This window comes from Cetorhinus maximus, chromosome 2 (genome assembly GCF_964194155.1).
Source record: "Cetorhinus maximus chromosome 2, sCetMax3.hap1.1, whole genome shotgun sequence".
Lineage (NCBI taxonomy): Eukaryota > Metazoa > Chordata > Chondrichthyes > Lamniformes > Cetorhinidae > Cetorhinus > Cetorhinus maximus.
In genome coordinates this window covers 93,125,381-93,148,406 of record NC_135880.1, presented here as the reverse complement: position 1 = coordinate 93,148,406, position 23,026 = coordinate 93,125,381, and the positions used below count along the sequence as shown (strand labels likewise).

Genomic DNA, 23,026 nt, shown 5'->3' with positions numbered 1-23,026 from the left:
TCCCATTGCTATTATATGACTTCTGAGGTCTGTCCATAGTGGATACTGGGTGAGTGGCTATGGAGGATACATGGAGGGCATGAAGGGTACAAGGGGGCATGGAAGGGGTATGTGGGTATGAGGGCCAATGGACAGGGCATGGGGTAAATGGGAGCATGTGGGATGGGTAAGATGAGGGGTGAAGGTTTGAGTGCCTGACATTTATCATTATAACCGGGCCAATTTCCCAGTAATTGGACATGGGCATTCCAGCCTCCAAACTCCGTCCAGCCCCAGCCTCCACGGAAAATAAAATAAGACAGGCAGGGCCTCCTTAACAGAGAAAGGATTGTGGAGTTGGGAATCTTCCCGTCTCTCAATACCTGTTTTCTTTGCGGAAATCTGGGCCCATGAATTGAGCCTGGAATGAGCCTCCTGGCTAGTCCTTTGTAAAGGGGTAATCAGACTATCCAGCACAGTTTCATTCTTTAAGGGTTGAAGCTGGGATTTTAAAAAATACGACACTTACAGTTATCAAGCAGTATCATTTGATGTCAAACATTTTATTAATTTTTCCAAAGCCTTTTAACCAAAAATATATTTGGCAAGCAAACAAAACACACAAGTATCAGTGCTGCAAATGCCTGTTGAGGTTGGTGGCAGGACCATGATAAATTGATCTAGTCAGTCCTATTTTAATATTAACGACAACCTTAATTTTATAATTTGCAGATGGTCTGAGCTTCATGTGCACTTAGCAAGTTTTTGACCGTCTCATTTGAGGGTTTATTTATTTCTCTTTTTGCCCTCTACTCACTTAAGCATTTGAAGACAAGACAGGAAACCAAATGACTGAATATAATTTAATTTTCCTATGTCATTCACAAGTCAAAGGCACTTGTTTTAGGAAGAGCTAATATTCAGATTGTTGAGCTCCCATGAAGGAAGTCTTCGTGAGTTCTTTTCCACATTTTTAGGAAGAAGCTGTAGTGGACGGACTAATTCTACCATCCAAATTCTCCAGAGGAAGAAGCAAGAATCACAATGAAGCTTCTAAATTTAAGTAAGACAAACTATGAAGGGATGGGAAATAAATTGACCGCAGTAAACTGGGCTGAGCTGTTAATGTGTAAAATGATGGGTACACACTAGGCAGTAAGCAAAGAAGTGTTTAAATAATTTGGAAAGGAACGAGAAGGGGGATGAGGAGAATTTAATTTTAAACAATGCATTGGAATTTACAGCCTGAAAGAGTGGTAGAAACAGATTCAATTTTAACAATCAAAAGAAAATTGAATAAATATTTAAAAAGGAAATACATGCAGTGCTATGCGGCAAAAACAATAGTAGCATTTAATGGGTAGCTCTTTCAAAGAGTAAGCGCAGATATGATGAGTTGAATAGCTTCTTTCTGAGCTATAAGATTCTATAATTCCATGATTAACAGGGCCAAAAATCTTTTTTCTTTACACACCGAAGGAGCAAAGTACCTGCCTGTGCAAAACCACAGAACAGGAAACAATATTTAGCATCATTTTACTTCTCATCTGGATTCATTTATTCATACCGTTCTGCATGGAATTCTGCAGTTCTTCCATCTGATTTGCTGCAGCTGTGGCATTCCGTTTGTTTCTCTTTTTATTTTCATCACTTTGCTATCAATAATTCCAACAAAAACAAATTAATTCTCTTTTTAGTGTGATCAAAGACAGGATGAATTATATTAAATTTGCATATTCCTAAATATCATAAAAAAGGTGTCATGGCTTGAGGAATATTTGACCATTTTTTCGCAGAAAAGAATTGGGAATAGATTAGGTTTAACTGCAGTGTTTCAAATTGAAGAGTTCATCCAGATTCAAAATCCTTCTTACAGCTACTGAAATGAAGAAGGAATTGATGTTTTCTTGAGCCAGCTTTCCTGACTGTTTTCCACAACAACCAAGTGTAATAATTGACTTGTCTTCCTGCTTCAGACTACCAATAATCCACATGAGACACTGTCCCTGGGTAACAGATGATAATCTGCTGAGAACATATTCTGGAAAATGAAAAATCCAGTTTGGGTGACAGGATTTCTCTTGAATACCAGGGAGAAGTCAGAGGGAAAGCTCTCCCACTTCATGGGACATAGGGCAGATTTTTAATGTCCCTCCTGCCAGCGGGATCTTCAGGCCCCACTGAAGTCAGTGAACTTCTGAATGGCTGGCCACATTTTCCAACCCGCCCATGCTGCGAAGGGGCTGTAAAATTCCGCTTATAGAAATTTGGGCTGAAATTTATGGGTCCCTGGGGACGGGTTGGTAGTTGGGGGCAGAGCCATATAATTGGGTGTTTGGATGCCATTCCTGGTGCCTACCCATCTGCCCCTCTGCAATTTTACCAGCAGCTGGGGAAGTGTCGCGAGAACCACCCACATGTGGGCCAATTGAGGCCCTTAAGTGGCTCATTAATGGCCACTTAAGAGCCCCTTCCAGCCACCATTGGGGTTTTAGCTGTGGTGGGAGAGACCCACACCAAGTGTGCAGTCCAGCAGGTTTCACTAGCCAGGCTGGGGGCCAGTCAAGAAGGGGGATACCTCCGTTATGAGCTCCCTGTGCCCACTGAAGGACACCCCTCACCCCCAACCTTGCCTTCCCAGCCCTATGTTTCCCCTCCTTCCCTACCCTGTCCATTCCAGCACCACTTTGCCCCTTCCCTCTCACAGAGGCCTGCCAGTTTGGCCCTGACGAGACCCTGAACTTACCTTAAAGTCCGGCTCCATCGCAGTATGCAGGGATCAGCTGCAGTCCCAGCAATGGCCACCCATACAAAGGACCAATGGATACACATAAAATCAATCAGTTCAGTTGCATCTCTAATAGATTCCAGCCTACAAGGGTAAACTCGCTCATTAAGATCATATGAACATAAGAACATACAAATTAGGAGCAGGTGTAGGCCACTCAGGCCCCTCAAGCCTTCTCCGCCTTTCAATAAGATCATGGCTGATCTGATTGTAACCTCAGCTCCACATTCCTGCCTACCCCCAATAACCTTTCATCGCCTTGCTTATCAAGAATCTGTCTAGCTCTGCCTTAAAAATATTCAAAGACTCTGCTTCCTCCACCTTTTGAGGAAGAGAATTCCAAAGACCATGACCCTCTGAGAGAAAAAAATTCTGCTCATCTCTCTCTTTCATAGGCAACTCCTAGTTCTAGGTTCTCCCACAAGAAGAAACATCCTTTCCACATCCACCCTGTCAAGACCCCTCAGGATCTTACATGTTTCAATCAAGTTGCCTCTTACTCTTCTAGACGCCAACAGATACAAGCCTAGCCTCTCCAACCTTTCCTCATAAGACAACCCGCCCATTCCAGATATTAGTCTAGTAAACCTTCTCTAAACTGCTTCTAAAGCATTTACATCCATCCTTAAATAAGGAGACCAATACTGTACACAGTGCTACAGATATGGGCCAGAACTTTCCCATTGGCATGCGGGGCAGGCCCCACATGCCTGCACGTAAAATGACTCGCGGTGACGTCGGGCGAGCGTCCCAATGTCACCACACACTATCGCGATATAAGTTTGGATGCGCGGCCACCATCAATTAACAGGCCAGTTTAGGCCCTTGAGGCAGCAACTGATCTCGATTTTTCACAGCCCGTGCGATCTTCAAGACGTCGCATGGGTGCAACAGGCAGGCAGGTAAGAAACATTTGCATAAATCTCATCCACGGGTGGGATAAGAGTGGTGTTGCGGATGTGATGTTTGAGGTGTTTAAGTGTGAAAGTAACTTTTACTTGCTTGAGTGAGGAGGAAGACTTCAAAACTCATACCAGCTGCTAGGACAGGAGTAAAAGCCTTGGTCAGGACTCTACAGTAGAAATCATTTCTAGGGCCTGCAGCTTTCAGGAAGCCTTCCTTTAGTCTGGGAATGGGAGTTGTGCTCTCCACTGGAGGAACCTCCTCTGAGGTGGAAGAGAGGGCCAGAAAGGAGAGGAGGCCAGGAGTCCACATTCAGCCTCCAGGGGAGCCACCTTTGGGAAGAGAGGCGCAGGCACAGGATGAGGAAAATGTGGACGCAGTTGCTCCGGATGCACACATTGAGTGCAGCAGTGAGTCCAACGATGAGCACGCAGAGGAGAACGCTGAGGGGGTAAACGCTGACCCGGGCATACTCCAGGGAGGCAGGGTCACCCGGGAGGCTTCAATCCAAAGACCTTCAGCTAGCCCACCACAGATGGACCTTCAACACACACCAGGGCTGTAGGCTCCACACTTGATACCTGAGTGCCACATCAGCCTGAATAATAACATTAACTAAGGCCCTTGTCAATAATGAGTTGTCAAACAACTCACTCATAACATCATGGCTTCCCATACACTTGCAGAAGTAAAGAATCACCCTGAGGCATGGCAACATGTCAAAATTTATTGAGTAAAAAAAAGTAAATTCATAAAACAAAACAAAAACGGTGTTGAACATCGCACCAAGTCTTCGAGTAAGTACTATGGGCCAACATAAAAGCACCAATGAGAAACCCGTGGTTTGCTTAAGATGCCTTAAATTTACGCTTCCGGGTGCTATGTCTAGGTACTGCCCCCTCGCTGGCACTGGCGTCTGAGACAACCTGCTCACTCTGCTGTCCTGTTGGCCTCGATGACCTTGGCGGACGTCCGCTGGCCCGCGGAGCATTTGATGGCCCCGCCTGGGAGGGAGCGGCTAGCTCCACAGCTTGCATCTCCCCAGTCATCGCAGCCTCATCGGATGCCACGGTCACTGGCAGAGGGACGGAGTGGCTGCTGCCCTCATCCGGAGCACCCTGATAGGAGCCCACAGAGATGACAGGCAGCTGCTGCACTGATGAGAGGTTGCTTCGGACTTCCATGCTCACTGTAGATGGATGGGCACCAAGCTGGGATACATGGTGCCCAGACCATCTCCACACTGGCACTAACCAGCTGTGGCCAATGCTGCTGTGAGGGCTTGCAGGTCTGAGCGCAACTCCAGGAGGACCTGATTGTTCTTCTGGAGGTGCCTCTCTACAAGAGTCACCACTCTCTCCATGGAGGAAGCATGGTGCTCAGCCATGAGGCTCATTGCATCGGTGATGCTCCACGTGGACTCTTCCAGCACAGGCACCATGCCACACATAGCCTCAAGGATCTCCACCAGATCGTCCCGCATATCTTGCTGCACTTCCAGCATTCACTGCCTCACGGATGACTCCAGAGGCACATTATCAGCCACCAACCGAGCAAGTACCTGGTCCCCAGCAGTCCTTCGACTGCCAGCACCATGGGCGCTCTCTGTCTCTGCCCGCACCTCAAGTGAGCGTGAAGTGCCCTCACCGCCGTGCCCTGTGATACTAGCCGAAGATCTAATTCCCACCGAGGTGCTAGTATCTGAGCTGGTGCCTGTCTGACTGAGATGGTGACATGCTGGAGACTGCAATTGCTCGGGGTCTTCGGGGGTGAGAGGTGGGCCCTCTGTCTCCAGCTCCCGGTCGTGCTCCAGTAATGCTGAAAGGAAGAAAAAGGATGTTTGATTAGCTACAGTGCAGGCAATGTCAACTTGCATGTCACTCCCCCAGATCGTTAGGTGCTCATCCTTCAGTAATCAAGGGTAAACACATGTTGCTAACTTCAATCAAGGAGCATTCAGCAGTGCCATGGCTTCTGTGTCACACATGGTGACCTGAGTGCTCACCAAACATACCTCCCAGTGGCACCCCAGCCTCACCGCCACCGGTGGACCTGGGGGCATGGCGCTTCTCAAGGTCCATGGCCTGTAGCTCGAAAGCCGGAAGGATGGCCAACTGGGCCTGCCCTCCACCAGTCCCCATTTGTTCTGACACATTGTGTGCAGTCTTTTCCTGAAAAGGAGAGAGGAGCATTGATTAGTCCAGCCTGCACCTGGATTCCCATCGAATCCCTGCCAACCCAGCCAGAGTGGGACATTGCAGGGCTCCAGTTCTTCATCAGCCCACTGCTGCCGCACACTCACCCAAACAAGCCAGGGCTGACCCGCACCCCCCATTGCCCAAATGCTGCCTCCTTCACATGTGGCACCACAAGGTGCCACTTTGCTAAGCGAGGAGGCGCAAGCATGTGGAACGCAAACACCAGAAGATGGATTGGTGCCCCACCAACTGGAAACTCCCCTCCAGCATTTTAGCACCCTGACTTCAACATGCTTCGCAGTTCCAGCACTCTGCCTAGGTGCAGACCCTTGACTTTCAAACCCAGTCTATACTCTGGGTGTCAGTGTCACACATGCTGTAGATGCAGAACACATCCTAGCTCAACCCTCTCAGGGTGAACTAGACATGGGCAATATCTGCTGGCCCACCTAGTGAGGGATCCATGAAGTGAGGGATTCAATGATGTTATTGTACTCAGAGTTAGCAGGGGTGTGGGGGTGGGGGTGGGGGTGGGGGGGGGCGGGGGCGGGGGCGGCGGGCTGAGGCGGGGGGGGGTGGGGGTTGAGTTGGGAGGGCGGGGTTGGGGGAAAGGGTGACGGCTGCATTAAGTGACTTGAGGCAACGTGGTACTCACCCTTCCTGAGCGCAGGAGATCATTGAACCTTTTGCAGCACTGGAGCCATGTGCGCTGCACCACATCATGGGAGTTAACACTCTCGGCCACCTCCTCCCACACACATTTGGTCAGGTGGGGGGACCTCTGCCTCCCATCCCTCGGAAGAAAGGCCTCCCACCGCGCTGCCACGTCCTCCAGGAGGGCAGCTAGGCACTTGTCTGAAAACGAGGGACACACTGCCCCACTGGCCTACCCTCTGGCCTGGCCTACCCCGATAGCCTACCCTCCGGACCTGTGTCACCAACATTGCCCCTCTGCAGAGACCTTCACCCAGCCATTGCGAGCAGCCTTTCCTTTATGTGCCAGGCCTTCCTTTATACAGGCCGCCGGGTCGCCATTGAACCCAACGGGCTGAGCGCGCCTGCCGCCGCCTGCCCACTCCCACTATGCATGGGAGTCATGAAGTACGCTGGGTGGGCTTTAATTGGCCCACCCATGTAAAATGGTGGCACGAACCCAATTGGGTCCACACCCACACACACCCACGCCCACTCCCGACCAGCCTGCCCAACATGGGGAAAATTCTCCCCATGGTCTCACCAATGCACTGTACAACTGAAGCATAACCTCTCTACTTTTGTACTGAATTCCCCTCGCAATAAACGATAACATTCTATTGGCTTTCCTAATTACCTGCTGCACCTACATACTAACCTTTTGCGATTCATGCACTAGGACACCCAAATACCTCTGCATCTCAGAGCTCCGAAATCTCTCACCATTTAGATAACATGCTTCTTTTTTATTTTTCCTGCCAAAATGGACAATTTCACATTTTTCCACGTTATAACCCATTTAACAGACCTTTGCCCACTCACTTAATCTATCTATATCCCTTTGTAGCCTCCTTATGTCCTCTTCACAACTTACTTTCCTACCTATCTTTGTATCATCAGCAAATTTAGCAAACATGCCTTCAGTCCCTTCATCTATTCTGTGTATTCTGAAATATCCCTTTAAATGTCTGCTACTGCAAGCCTATTGACCCTAACCTAATTTGCCAGTTGACTTTAGCTAGCTCTGCTACCATGCCCTCATAATTGCCTTTATTTAAGTTTAAAATACTAGTCCAAGATCCGCTCTTCTCTTGCTCAAACTGAATGTTAGATTCAAATATACTATGATCGCAACTACCTAGGGATGCCTTCACTATGAGGTTATTAATTAATCCTATCTCATTGCACAATGCCAGATCTAGTGTAGTGTGCTTTCTGGTTGGCTGCAGGATGTGCTTTTCCAAGGAATTAGGCTGAAAACATTCTATCAACTCTTCATCTTGGCTACCTTTGCCCATCTGATTTTTCCAGTCTATGGGCAGAATTTTGCTCTTGGTGTGTGGGCTCGGCGGGGGCGGTCAGGAAACCGACCGCTGCCAGCGATTGGGCCCGGAAGGCAATTTCACGTTGGCGGGCCAATTAAGGACCGCCCAGTGTGTAACGCAAATGGCAGCGCTTAGCACTGCCTGTGCAGGCGGGGGGCAGGAGTGTGAGCCAGATGAGCGCGACCTTTGCGCATGCGTGCGAGTGCGCACTACATAATCTCTCTGCCTCAGGGAGATGAACTGATTTGAAAAAAAAATTAAAGATTCGATAAATGTTATGAAACATGTCCCATCATGTGACTCTGTCACATGAGCAGGGACATGTTATTTATGAAAGTTTTTATTTAATTTTTATTTGCTTTTGGAAACCTCATCCTGCTGAGCTAAAAATCCTGCCCGATATGTAGATTACAATCCTCCATGATTGTCACTGTACCTTTCTGACAAACTCCCATTTTTTCTTCCTTTATACCCCATCCTATCGTGTGATTACTGTTAGGGGTCCTGTACACCATTCTCTCAACTGACTTCTTGCCTTTATCATTTAACACATGAACATATGAACAAGGAGCAGGAGTAGGCCATTCAGCTCCTTGAGCCTGCTCCGCCATTTAATAAGATCATGGCTGATCTAATAGTAACCTGAAATCTGCATCTCACCTACCGCCGATAACCTATCACCCCCTTGCTTACCAAGAATCTATCCACCTCTGCCTTAAAAATATTCAAAGACTCTGCTTTCACCAACTTTTCAGGATGAGAGTTCCAAAGACTCACGGCTCTCTACGGGAAAAAAATTCACCTCATTTCTGTTTTAAATGGGCGACCTTTATTTTTAAACAGTGACCCCCTATCTCTATGTTCTCCCACAAGAGGAAACATCCTCTCCACATCCACCCTGCCAAGACCCCTCAGGATCTTATATGTTTCAATCAAGTTGTCTCTTACTCTCCTAAACTCCTGCGCATACAAGCCTAGTCTGTCCAACCTTTCCTCATAAGACCACTCACCCATTCCAGGTATTAGCCTGGTAAACCTTCTCTGAACTGCTTCCAATACTTTTACATCCTTCCTTAAATAAGGTGACCAATACTGTACACAGTACTCCAAATGTGGTCTCACCATTACCCTGTACAACTGAAGCATAACCTCCTTACTTTTTTGTTCAATTTCCCTTGCAATAAATGACAACATTCTATTAGCTTCTTAATTACTTGCTGTACTTGCATATTAGCCCTTTGTGATTCATGCACTAGGACACCCAGGCCCCTCTATATCATAGAGCTCTGCAATGTCTCACCATTTAGATAATATGCTTCTCTTCTATTTTTTATTTATCATCTCTGCCCAAACAGCTTCTACATCCTGGTTTCCTCAACTTCGATCATCCCTCTCTATTGTACTAATACCATCATTAATTGACAGAGCCAGCCCACCTTTTCCTAACTTCCTGTCCTTCCTAAATATCATGTACCTTTCCATATTAAGGACTGGTCAGAACCAGAATACCAGCCAGAACAAGTTAAGATGTCGCACTAACATGGGATAGTGCGGCACAATTTATTGCTTTTTTCCTCTTATCACAAGGAAGAGTTTGAAGTTAAGTGAATTAAGTGAACTTCTTTTATAATTTTCACGCTGTATATTTATTTGCTAACTGTCAAATAAAGATTCCTGTCAAGTTTCACTAAAATGCTTTCACTTCATCCACTGAAAAATTGGAGAAGTGTACATCGGGGCATGCATGAAGGACATAATAATCAGTTCAATTCAATCAGGGGTACATCATTATGCACCTTTCCATTGCACCCCTCCCCAACACCAACCCCCCACCACCCCCACCCGACTGGATTAATGTATAACATAATTTGATATAGGATAGTATATCCTATGTACTGTATAATATATATAATTCTTAATTTAATTAATTTCTTAATTTAAGACACAATTTAAGACCATTGCTGCTGAGAAAATATTTAAGGTGAACCCAACATTTTTAAAAAAGGAATTCCATGTTTCTACATGTTTAATATATGTTTTAAATCAATGATTAGAGACAGGTTGGGAATAAAAGTTGTTGCTTGAATTCCCATTAATATGACTGTTATATATGAGAACTTTTCTACCCCTCTTACTCTGGATTATTTCACTTTGTTGCCTTGGTTCACTCTCAGGGATGAGCCCCAATACACTATAATTTTGAATGTATATTCTAGCCTTCAGAAGGAAGCTCAGCAATATGCTTTGAATTCTGAACAATAGATGCTTTAACTTTTTCTCCTATGCATCTATAGGATCCCTCCAGTCTTTGAAAGCAGTAGAGCATCACAGCAGATCTCATTTTAAGTTTAAAACATTAAGATTTTTTTTTAAATGAACAATATACAAGTTCTCTCTCTCTCTCTCTCTCTCTCTCTCTCACACACACATTCTAGAATATAATTAGAAGCTGGTAAGGGAAAGTGTCTTCTCCAAATCCTTCGGTCCTACTTGCTGAACCAGCGAAGTGGAAGCTCCAGGTATAACAAAATATCACCCTGGCTCCGTTCCCCAGGCCATCATTAGTCTTGTAAGAGAAGGCGGGTGTTATTTTTGAATTTCTGAAGTTATCAGCAACCCACTGTAACTAGATTCCTTTCTTTTTCCAGTGGGTCCCTTTGGACTAAAATGAGCTAGAGGCAGAGAATTCCTGTTACAAGCAGAAATGTTGCAATGCATCCAGTAATATTGCAGTAGAAACTATTAAAAGGAAATGTACAAAAGTATCTGCTCTCACTCTGCCACTGCCTAGCCGTTCTAATGATAAATTATAGTGACAATGGGCAACTGGAACATGCTGTTAAATGTGTTTTTTCTCTTTTTATAATATTTAGGTACTTGGGGCACTTCTATAAAACATTCTATTCCTTTATAAGCTGAATACCTACATTCTGTAGTTTCTTCTTTAATTCCAAGTTTGCAGTCTTATATGATTCAGAGGTTGTCTGAAGATAATAGATAGCTAAACTGCAAAATAACAACATTTAGATCATGGTTAGTTTCTTTAATCTGATGGTAAGAGTTTGCATCTCAAAAGAAAACCTCGTAGATTGTACAAATACACAGCCTCATCAAAAAGCTGTGCATGTCAGGATGGCATATCATAAATGTAGGCTTTCAAGTTGCCCCATGGGATTTTATCATTCATTAAAATTAACAATGGAGCCACAAATTATTAAAATCTATCTGTACATTTTTCGTGATAACGTCATAAAGCTATTTTGGTGATCTGATTCAAAATCAAAATTGGGGCTCTTTTTATAAACAACTAACCTCAAGTGTATATGTATGGAATTAAATGAGACAGTTAGATCTATAATTTTCTTCTTTTCATCTTCATTGTTTCCATTAATTTTCAACCCTACCGATCTGTTGAAGTTCTATGAGGCGATTGTTGCCTGCGATATCTTGTCCAAGTCAGCAAGTTATCTATGAGCCCTAGCAATGTCAGTAGATTGTTCAGTAACAGGGGACAACACAGATTAGACTAATAATGTCCACTCCTCCATCACCCCTACACCTCAACCCCCTCCCATGGCACCTTCCCATGCAACCGCAGAAGGTGCAACACCTGCCCCTTCACTTCCTCTCTCCTCACCATCCAAGGGTCCAAACACTCCTTTCAAGTGAAGCAGCATTTCACTTGCACTTCCCTCAATTTAGTCTACTGCATTCACTGCTCCCAATGCGGTTTCCTCTACATTGGAGAGACCAAACGCAGACTGGGTGACTGCTTTGCAGAACACCTTCGGTCTGTCCGTAAGCAAGACCCAGACCTCCCTGTCGCTTGCCATTTCAACACACCACCCTGCTCTCATGCCCACATGTCTGTCCTTGGCCTGCTGCAATGTTCCAGTGAAGCTCAACGCAAACTGGAGGAACAGCACCTCATCTTTCAACTAGGCACTTTACAGCCTTCCAGACTTAATATTGAGTTCAACAACTTCAGATCATGAACTCTCTCCTCCATCCCCACCCCCTTTCTGGTCCCCCTTTTTCCAATAATTTATAATTTAAAAAAAATATATTTTTCTTTTCCCACCTATTTTTAAATTTATTTCCATCTATTGTTTTATCTCCACCTTTTAGCCCATTTCAATCCCTTCCCCTCACCTCACCCCCACTAGGGCCATCTGTCACTTGCTTGTCCTGCTTGCTACCCTTAATGTCCCCATTTGCACATTCCTTAAACAATATCACCACCATCAACACCCCTTTGTCCTTTTGTCTATGACATCTTTGGCAATCTCTTCTTTGCCTCCACCTATCACTGGCCCTCTATCCAGCTCTACCTGTCCCACCCCCCTCAACCAGCTTATATTTCACCTCATTTCTCTATTTCCTTAGTTCTGATGAAGAGTCATACGGACTTGAAACATCAACTGTGTTCCGCTCTGCAGATGCTGCCAGACCTGCTGAGTTTTTCCAGCTATTTTTGTTTTTGTGTTAGACCAATACTATCCTCATTCCAAAAGTATGAACTTACGGCAGGGACACTGGGCTCGTGATCCAGGACATTTTTACTCCCTTAGATTGAGGTCAAATGTAGCTTCCCTACTGCCACTCATTTAGCATTTAAGTGATCTCCACTTAAGATCACCTAACTCACCACAAACAAGGGCTCAAACCTGGGGCCTCTTGGTCCGTATGAATCAAGAACTGTTGTCTTAAGAGCTGAGTTACTTAAGAACCCTCTTTTAAGGAGATTTATTAATGCAGGCTTCAGGAGCTATAAATACAAAATTTCAGAAATACTTTGAAATATTTATAGATAATAGAAGATAAGCATATCCAAGTGACAAGAGGCAACAATTCTTTAAAAGCACAGAAACCAAAAATAAAAGTCTAAATTGAAATACTTACGCCATAAGTAAAATGAAAGACAGAATCAAACCAGGATTGGTTGCAGCAGTGAAAACTTTTCCAAACCATGCTGGAAAGTCATTGTCCAGAGTTTCTTGAATAACATCAAACATTCTATCTTTCCCACTGTAAAATGGAAATTAATAACATTTAGAATTTCTATTTGTTTTAGATTTGCCATGATGCTTGCTGTGGCCTTAAGTTATAAGATAAAAGCATTAAAAGTTCCCTTGATGGCTCATGTTTTAAGGATGATCCCCCCGAGCTTCCACAGCATTCTCCTTATCCCCTGCTATAATTTATGTAAAAGGCAATTTTTAACAATTTGCTCAGTTCGTTTGGGAATTCTCCTGATCTCCCTCTAGAAAACCCCTGAAGAAATTCTATACACGTCTATAACTTAATAGACCAGAAGGTCCTAGATTTTATTTTAATCTATTCTGAGTGAGTCAATCTCAGCCAGGGCAACTGTAGGGGTGCTATAAATAGCTTCAGAACTTGAGGAATGCTGACTGGAAAACTTTCAGGGTTCTTCTCCTGATTGCTATCCAGTGGCCCCTGCTGGAAAATGTGGCCAGGATTTTCCCCTCGGCGATTTGGGGGCGGGGCCTGGTCGCCGAGGGAAAAATGAAGCGGGATGACGTCGGGAGGAACCCCCGACGTCATCCCAGTCCATTTAAATTTTTAGGAAGGCGGGTGGACAGCGAAATCAGCTGCATGCCCATTGACAGGCTAATTGAAGTAATTAAAGACCTGCCCGGCCAACCTTAAGGCTGGCGGGCAGGCCAGGAGCCCCAGCGGGCTCCACATTATTCATGAAACTTCAAGCAGGATGGAGTTTCATGTCCGTTTTGTAAAAAATTAATGAAGTTTATGTGTTCTTTATTAACAGGTCCCGTCTCGTGTGACATTGTCACATGAGGGGGACATGTTAATAATGTTTTAATGTTTCTATTTTTAAAGTTTTTTCCACTGTCACTGATCTCCCTGAGATAGGACTTTGCCTCAGGGAGAAGTGCACTCTTTCACGCGCATGCTCAAAAGAACGCACTTTGACAGATGGGGATTCCCTCCCCCCCCTCCCCCATCCACACAGGAAGCGCATAGCACTTCCCGTCGGGAATGCCGCTGGGCGGGCCTTAATTGGCCCACCCACTTAAAATGGTGGCGGGCCCCGTTTCAGTGGCCCGCCGCCAAGCTGATGGGGCCCGCCCGCCATCCAAGGGCAAGATTCTGCCCTGTGTGTTTGGATCACAAGTGAGCATATGATTAGATAATTGGTCAATTTCCTAGCAATGTTATTCACCTAAATGGACCACAATCAAAGGACGGCTTTATTGAGACAATGGTGTAAACCGCAGGCAGTGTTGACAAGAACAAGATGATCAGCAACATGGCCATGTAGAAATTATTTGATCTTGAAGCCTTGAACACACGCTCATGTGGAACATTAGTGCACATGACTGCCCAACACTGCAGATACATGGAGGCCAGGAGACGTAGAACATTGATAGCTGGAAGACACGGAGCATAAAAGGCACCCATCCTAAGGAAAAAAAATATAGGAATTATCGCTTTCCATCCTATATTACAGAGATAAGAAAATTTGCAAGTTATGACTCTACAATTATTAAGTAAATTCAACTAGAAAACTCTTACTGCTTAACTAATGTTACATTAATGCTGCCAGAGAATGGGTTCATTACAAAAAATCAAGAAGCAAATGTAAACAAATAGCATTTCAAACAAAAATTGCTATAATAAAATGCAATGATCTGCTCTTATTGATTATTTGAAAGTTTGTCTGTTTTCTACAAGATAGCTATAAAATTTATTTTTCTATTTTCTATTATTTATTTTAGTTCCCTGTCAGTACTGTTGGGAAACCTCCTGATTTCAGTATTTTCTCTTTGGTGCCACTATTTAATTATAAATTAAAGATTGATATATTCATTCATATCCTACGTATTGCATTGGCAATGGCTAGCAGTAACTGCCAGGCATTCAAGCAGTAGATATATGCCAGTTGAGTTATTACCACTCGGAAATACAATGGAAAATAATACCGGGAATTGCCTCAAACATTTTTCTGTTCGGCTATTTCTGCTGTAATTATAGGATCAGCAAATAGAGGTGTAAACTCAACAATTAATCTAGCTGTGTTCATTTTGAGAAGCAATGATGTATTGGGAAAAATTCTGTCTCTACTCTAGGAAACTTTGATAGTGTTGTTGATTGCAGACATTTGTTGAGCCCCAATGCTAACTCATTACCATCAGTGATGGAGAGAAGGGAAAACTAGAAAACTTTTACTTCTAGATGAAATATCATCTCCCCTGAGCATTAGAGGAAATTTGATAAATAGGAATAACAATAGTTTGTTTATAATGAGTTCTACGTTTATTGACCATTGTTGAAAAAAGATCCCCTTATATTGGTTTTCTTGAGAGTGTCCTGATGAGTGCAAGACGAAAAGCTTAGACATGTCTCTTTTTTCAGCAATACTTAAGTTCAGTACTACCAAACAACTGCTTATTGCCCACTCCATCAGACAGACCAGTTTTCATCTAAACATTTCACTTTTACCTATTGTTCATAATATAACAACTTATTCAAAATGTTGGTATATGTTAGATGATATCAATATCACTCCACAGGAATTTCTCTCCTGACAATCATGGTAAGGTATTAACAGTAGCTGTAGAGCTATCCACAATCTAAAATATTCTGCCATCCTTACCTCCCACTCCTCAGCTAAAGGAGACAGGAAATGGTAATGTGAAGAGTTAAGATATAGCAAATGATATAGAGAATAATGAAGGACGGGGGAATAATTATCAGTTGTCATAAAATCATACTGTAACCTGTATTTCCAACATGAGCTTATGACTGATCAGGCTCCTTGCCGACAACACAAAGTCTGAAAGTTACCTATTAAGTCCCCAAATGAGTCAGTCAACAGCATAGCATCATCTACAAAATGAACATCATATTTGTTTCAGAAAATCCCAGAACAGATGTTCTGAAACCATTCCTTATGATGCCATTCAATACATAAATGATGAAGATATTGAACAGGAGGTCTGACAGACAATTACCTTGTTGTATTTCTATTTAAGAAAAGTAAATCCAATGAATCTCCAATCTCACTTCATACATGGATCTTGAAACTGGAGTACACAGGATTTGCTCATGGACTCCAATGGCTTCCAGCTTCCTCAGGAGGACCAGGTGAAGCATAAGGTGAGAGGTCTTATGAGTGTCTCTGAAAACAAAGTAAGTATTACCTTTATGTTCCACCCACCATATCATGCCTTGATTGAAGATCAGACCCAGAACATTCCCACTGATATCAAATTCGGCATAGGAAGGCTAGACAAAAATAATAGTTTTGTTCACTGATTTATTCCAAGCAATTATTATAAATTACAGTTTCTCATATTACATTGTATATAGTAATTATATGTATGTATGTATCTGGATATAAAACCATAATTAGTTAGTACTTACAAATCCATACTCCAGGTCCCAACACCAGCAGTAATTAATAAATCTGACAAAAACAGCACGGAGAAAATCGCCGATCAGTATGGTTATGACGGTAGTCAATGTGTCTGAAACAGTGAGCCGTACAAACTCCTATGAAAAAGCGAAAATAGATTTTAATTTGGTTACGTTTCTCAGTCTCTAATAAAACCTCAGCTACTTATCACAATTGCTTATTTCATAAATTTGGACACATCTTTCCCTGTATAAGTCAGATTTGATATTTTAAGTCAAATAAAAATTAAAATGTTCTATTTGTAGCAATTATATATATTTTTTGAAGATGGTTCTTCAAACAGGAATTATATCTTTACCCTTAGACTCTTGAATGCTCTCAGGGATTATGGGCAGAAGTTTTAGCTCGGCATGCGGGTGTACGCCCAACCCGCTCAGGCGTAACAGCGCATGATAATGTCGGGCGAGCATCCCGACATCATCCTGCGCTCGCGCAATATTTCGGTCAGCAGGCGTGCGCAAAAGTCGGAAACGCACCCACCGACAATTAAGAGGCCTATTAAGGCCATTAAAGCTGTAATTGACTCCGAGTTTCTGTGGTCCGTCCAACCTTACGGTTGGCGGATGGGCAAATCGGCCAAGCGGGCTTTGTATTTTTCTTGAAACCTCATCCAAGGGCAGGATGACGTTTCCGATATTAATATTTTTAAAAATGTTCGGACAGAATTTTCATCATCCATGTGTTCAGGTGATTCTGATGTGTGGATATTTTTTCTGCATTTTAAAATCTTTATTCGTTGCTTTTAAGTTCTTCAGCTCCCTGAGGCAGCTCTCTGCCTTCGGGAAGCTTCCATTCCATGCTCCCCCACGCCTGCGCTTACGTCAGCGCCTGCCCTCCCCCCGCCCCCACCCCTACAGCGCTTTGCATTTCAGTGCACCTTTCACATTGACTGGCAATTAATTGGCCAGTCATTGTGAAATTGCAGTTGGGGTCCGATCGCAGTCAGCGGTCTGTCAGCAGGCCCGCCAATCACGCGAGCCCGCCAAACTAAAAATCCTGCCCTATGAAATTCATGGATAATTTCTATGGTATAAAATTTATTTAAAACACCTGAAGAGAAATTTCTGATGCTAACTAGTATAAAGCTAATTTGGAGAAGCAGTCAGAGCTGTGGAATTACTTGTACTTATATTATCCTTCACAAAATGTTCTTGCTTACCAAAAATACTTGTTCATGATCTATGCAAAGGAGATAAATAATCTAACTCATTTATAATTGCTCTTCATAATGTCATCTATTTCAAATATATTTCTTTTTCAGCAGAAGATGTTATTTTATTCAAGCAACTAACCTTTGCACTTCACTTTTAAGCCCTGTTAGTCACAGACAGGGTGCTAACCAGACATTAGTGGCTTAGAACTGATCTCAGTTATAGTCATGCGAGATAGTATTAGCAATTGTTAACACAGTTGGTTCCTTCCAAAAAGTAAGGTTTAATTTTTCTGTGAGAAATGTTCTACAAGCATTGTTCCAAATCCTTTCTAAATGATTTGCTGAAACAAATGTCGATTAAGTATTTTGTAATGACAGGCAGGCACAGATTTTCTGGTTGAGTGGGGCAGGCAGATGCCGGACCAATGTAAATAATCTGCTTTTTTGCTGCTCAGTAAATTCCAACTGAAGCAGGTGTGATCCATGTGTAACAACTGGCATTGTGCCAGTAGCTTTGAAGGCAAATCATATTATTGTAAAATATAGAATTTTTGAATGCCTCTTTTTTGTATACACTTATTTTAACATTAGAGAATTGCTCCAGGAAAGAACTGATACAATGGGCCTAAGCCTTCTTTGTATACTTTCATATGACATGTGGTTCCCTAATATTTACCAAAGGAATGCTTGTGCTTTAAGCTTAATGGGGACAATTTCATTTGGAAAAATCAGAATTAATGAGGCATTCATGGCCCAAAATAGCGTCAGTAGGTTTACCACCTGTTATTGCCAGGATCTTGTTAGCACCATTTTTAAAGAGCCTACAACTGGGAATCCAAAGTACATACAAAGCAGGCAGCCCTTTTATATAGGGCATTGGGGGAGGACAAACTTGCTCCAGAAAGAATGCATTTAAGGTAAATAAAGGTTCAGTAGACAGGTTTGTGGGATGAGAGGGTTGTCCTATGAGGAGATTGGGCAGACCAGGCCTATATTCCCTGGGATTTAGAAGAATGTGAGGTGATCCAATTGAAACATATACAATCCTTAAGGGATTGTACAGGAAAAATGCTGAGAAAATGTTTCCCTTGCTGGGGAATCTAGAACCCAAGGTCACAGTCTCGGGGCAGAGTTTCCCATACCCGCTGGTGTCAGGCATCATGGCAGGCGTACGTGGACAATATGGCAGGAAGGCCAAAAATCGGTTTCACGACGTTGTGAAACCAGTTTGTGATCATCCACTCCGCCAGTCAATGGCGGGCACCTTTCCCGCTGCCGGACATCAGGAACTTCATCTTAATACATCTGCATATCATTATAAGCCCTGCTCAACAGAATCATCCCCCACGCTTGATCATCCGGGGACATCAGCGTGACTGCATGTCGATGTGTCACAACTGGACAAAAGCAACATGCACCTGGGGAGCTGCACTTCAGTCGAGGCTTCAAGGTTTGTTTGTCTCCCTTGTTTCAGGCAGCACTCGCAGTCATCAGTGCTAGGCTTCACAGACAGCACCACATCACTTTTAGGGGGGCTCACGGTCAGGTCTCTACTTACGTGACCAGCCGTAAGGCGGGGGTGGCTTTTCAATGGTTACAGGGCTATGGCTTGCTTTGGGAAACAGGAGAAGAGGTCTCAGGCAAGGGAAAAGGCTGCAGAGGAAGGGGTGGATCCCAGGGTTTGTGTGGGGGCACATGTTGATCTGTGCAAGTGGAGTCAAGAGGATGAGGGCTGAGGAGGCAGTCTCCAGAGGAGATGAGGCCAGATGGAGATGTGAGGGTGTGTGCAGGAAAGTGAGCGGTGATGTCCCTTGAGCTGGCAGTGAGTGAGATGCCAGTTAAAATGTGATGGCCTTATGAGAGTGTGAGTTTAGACTGATGAGATGGTTGTCTTACCCTGGCGGCATGGATGAGATCATTCACCCACTTTCTGCACTGGATGGCAACCCTCTTCTGTGTAACACTGGCACTGACCACCACTGCCACCGCCTCCCAAGCCGGAGTGGTGAAAGTGATGGGCCTCCCACAGCCAGTGCGGGGATAGAGGACATCGCGGTGGGTTCCAACAGTGTCCAGATGGCATCCCAGGAATGCATAACTGAATTGTGGGGGGCTGCAGTCTTCCTGCCTTTCGGGGCTATGTCTTCTGCACAGCAGTCCTTGGCTAGAAGCACCGTGAGGTGTGCGTGCGGCTGCACTTTAAATATGGCGCCCGGCGTAAGGAAGGGAAGAGGTGATGGTGTGGCGTGCAAATTGGAGACTGCCCACTGGCGAAATGGCGTGTTTTTCGAGAATGCATGATTAATGTGGCAGGATTGGGACAATACGGCATGAAAACCCACCGTTGCAGTCAGCAGATAAAATGTTCTTTTTCCTGCCCACTACCACACTTTGTGCAAATCTGGGACGACTCCACTCTCGGAAAAAGGGGTCAGCCACTTAGGGCTAAGATAAGGAAAAATTTCTTCATTCAAATGGTTGTGGATTTTTGAAAATCTCTCCCTGAGACAGCTGCGCATGTTCAGTCGTTGAGTATATTCAAGACATAGGTCAATAGGCTTGTGGGTACTAAGGGAATTGAGGGATATGGGGATGGTGAGGGAGGGTGGAGTTGGGGTAGAAGATCAGCCATGATTTTGCTGAATGGTGGAACAGGACCAAATGGCCTGCTTCAGCTCCAATTTCTTATGTTCTTTTGTTCTTTATATACGATGTAAGGTCCTATGACATACATACATAGGAACCCAATTGTAATTTTCGGAGAAAATTGGGTAGAACATGCTCTGTGCACACCCTCACCAGTTCCACGAGCAGTACACCAGTGTGGACTGAAAAAGGTAAATTTAAATTAATCTGGGCATGCTGCCATCTCAAATTTACCACCTCTTCCCACCCCTCACCCTTCGCCTATGATCTCCAATCCCCTGCCCAAAATCATATCTTGATGTGGACCATATTCCAGTGAGCTGCCCTGGCATACCTGTATGTGATGGACAGCTCAATGGTCCTATTTAAATGAGGTCCAGTCCTCAAAACAGCTTTGTTCCCAGCTTAAGCAGAGGGTTGGCACACTAGCTTGTCAATCACCGGAAAATTAAAACCTACTCCAATGAATTAATTTAGCACTGGAGATTTTGGGACTCTAGGTTCAAATTATATACATTATATACGATAAAATATTGTTTATTGACAGAAGATACCTGCCCCACCATGGTCTCCCAACAAGGTCCTCTGGGTACAATTGCAGGATCTACATCCAATGGAGGACGTGAAGTTGAGTTCTCCAGCCAAGTTCCATTATAAAGGTTCTTTTCCCAGATAGTAATATTGTATCTAACAATCTTTTCCTCTTCGAGCTGAAATAAAATAAGATATATAAGATATATAAACTTCTTCAGCTTAAAATGTTATTTTGCATGTAAAGTCAAAATGATTAATTATTGGACTTTCTTGCCTTAAGGTTAATTTCATCCAATAATGCGATAATAAACGTGTAGAGGTTACCAAGAAACAAAGCAAAAATGCGGCCCAGTTGCCATTGGAGTGCAATTCGTGGATGGTAGTTCTCTAAAGGACTAATGATGTCAAATAACATTGGACAGAACATACCCAGCAGCGACATGACCATATTTACCTAATAAAAACCACATAAGATTAATAACATCACACAAATTTGAATTAAATGAATACTTTAGAGAAGTAGCAGGGTGATTTCAGTCTCTTTGAAGGAAAGGGTAAGAGTTCGCAGATATCAAAGCACTCAAAATAAATTTTGTTCATTTAGTTTCTTTTAAGTGCAGCCATACTCAGGAACAAGTATATGTCAATTGTTTTATCATCTGAAAACTTTGATTATGTGCAGATAAATCTTACTACATTGTTTTTAATACATTTAGTCACTGCATATAACAACTGGAGTGATTCTTCCCCAGAGTGGTGGTGTGTGAAAATCCCCAAAAAGCATGCATGCCTTCTGTTAATGATGAAGACCATTAGTGTGCAGATTTCCCTATTAACTACAATATTGGAATAATTTTGATGGAGTTGCACGCCCACCCACCATATGCTCGCATTCCTGATCCTGGTTGATTTATTGCTGTCACAGTTGCTACAATAACTTTAGTGGCGTTTGTGTTGCAGCCGGGTTTCTCGCTTCAGATTGGAAGAGGAAATTGTGGTGCAGCACGGCTACATGGTCTGGCAGGAGGGCCAATGTTTGAAATGGCAAATAAAACTAATTTTGTATCTTTTGCCTTGCCTACTGCAATTGACCACACTGAGTCAGTTAGCACTTTAAAATTGAAATCCCCTAAGGTTCCATTCTCGCTCTAGATTGGAGCAAGACATTTCAGTGTTCACAGAGTTCTGATGATATACATGAAGAGAAATACATTGTACAATATATCCCATCATCTGAATCTCATTTTAATACTATCACCCATATTTGGGCAGAAATATTGATCTCTGATAGGATTTTCGTTGGGAAATCTTAGAAGTGCTGTCATGTGGTACAGATCGATGGAGCATGTCTTGTCTGAGTTTTCTTTCTCACCCACTGTCATGAAGTTATAATAATTTTCATAATATTTTTCAGGTGTGTTTCAAAGTAGGTTTATGGGGGGCTGTATTTTTCTGTCTGTGTGTGTGTGATTTAATGACATTTTGTAGCCAGGCAGACTGCAAATTGAGATTATCAAAAGAAGTATGGTGTAGAAGTGTCTTTAATATGCTAATGAATAAACATGGTTGGAGTCTTAGCATGTAAGGTGTGTCAGGAATTTGCATTTATAGATAGCTGAAGGGAGGTTTGAATTTCAAAGAGGTCAATGAGAATAGTGAACACATGAAAGTTTTTATGTTATGAGGGAGATACAGTTTCAAAGACTTATGAAACAATGGAATTTACATATTAAAAAGGGAGAAACAAATATGAAGGAGAATGTGGCTATGGGCAGAATTTTCCCAAATTTACATTAAGTGCTGTAGTGAGCGGGCAAAATGGGGTTCCACCTGCCGACAGCAATGGTGATGATGCCATATTGTCCCTAGCCTGCCACAAGAGGATGAATGATCTCCTCCATTCCACCAGGGTAAGTCACTCTTTTTATCACTCTCAACTCAGACACTCACAAGCCCAGCACACATCCACGGGGCCCACACTCATTGCTGGTTCAAGGGACATCATCATTCACTCTCTTACACTCACTGTCATTGTCCTCATCCCATCCATGGGACCACTCACCACCCACACAGGCCAGGCATACTTGTCATCTGGCCTGGCAGGCATCCTGCTTACACACTCTCCATCTCTATTCATGCAAGACAAGCAGGCACACAACAAAAGAGAGAGGTCACAGACGGGTGGCGGAATGCCTGAAATCAAGGTCCTCATGGACTTTGAAACCAGAGCCATCCAGCTGACTGGCCACGATCTGGACCTGTCCTGTGTTGATGGTTAGTTTGGTGTTGCTCTATCAAGTGAGGATCCAGCAGTGCAGAATCCATCAGACAACCATGCTGTGA

General features: G+C 43.6%; 2 protein-coding genes across 2 annotated transcripts in view; one reads left to right on the top strand and one right to left on the bottom strand.

The window, feature by feature from the left end:
* LOC144695939 (AN1-type zinc finger protein 5-like) overlaps nucleotides 1–23,026 on the top strand; it is a 506,091-nt gene that overhangs the window by 253,456 nt on the left and 229,609 nt on the right. The gene's annotated exons all lie outside the window — the stretch shown is intronic.
* LOC144691242 (transmembrane channel-like protein 1) overlaps nucleotides 1–23,026 on the bottom strand; it is a 113,570-nt gene that overhangs the window by 1,860 nt on the left and 88,684 nt on the right. Inside the window, exons 15-22 of the mRNA XM_078559290.1 lie at nucleotides 20,958–21,137; nucleotides 20,704–20,859; nucleotides 16,299–16,427; nucleotides 16,093–16,160; nucleotides 14,095–14,334; nucleotides 12,789–12,914; nucleotides 10,814–10,892; nucleotides 1,547–1,634 (exon numbers count right to left, since the gene is read on the bottom strand). Coding sequence (XP_078415416.1) covers nucleotides 1,547–1,634; nucleotides 10,814–10,892; nucleotides 12,789–12,914; nucleotides 14,095–14,334; nucleotides 16,093–16,160; nucleotides 16,299–16,427; nucleotides 20,704–20,859; nucleotides 20,958–21,137 — 1,066 coding nt within the window. The remainder of the gene's footprint in view (nucleotides 1–1,546; nucleotides 1,635–10,813; nucleotides 10,893–12,788; nucleotides 12,915–14,094; nucleotides 14,335–16,092; nucleotides 16,161–16,298; nucleotides 16,428–20,703; nucleotides 20,860–20,957; nucleotides 21,138–23,026) is intronic.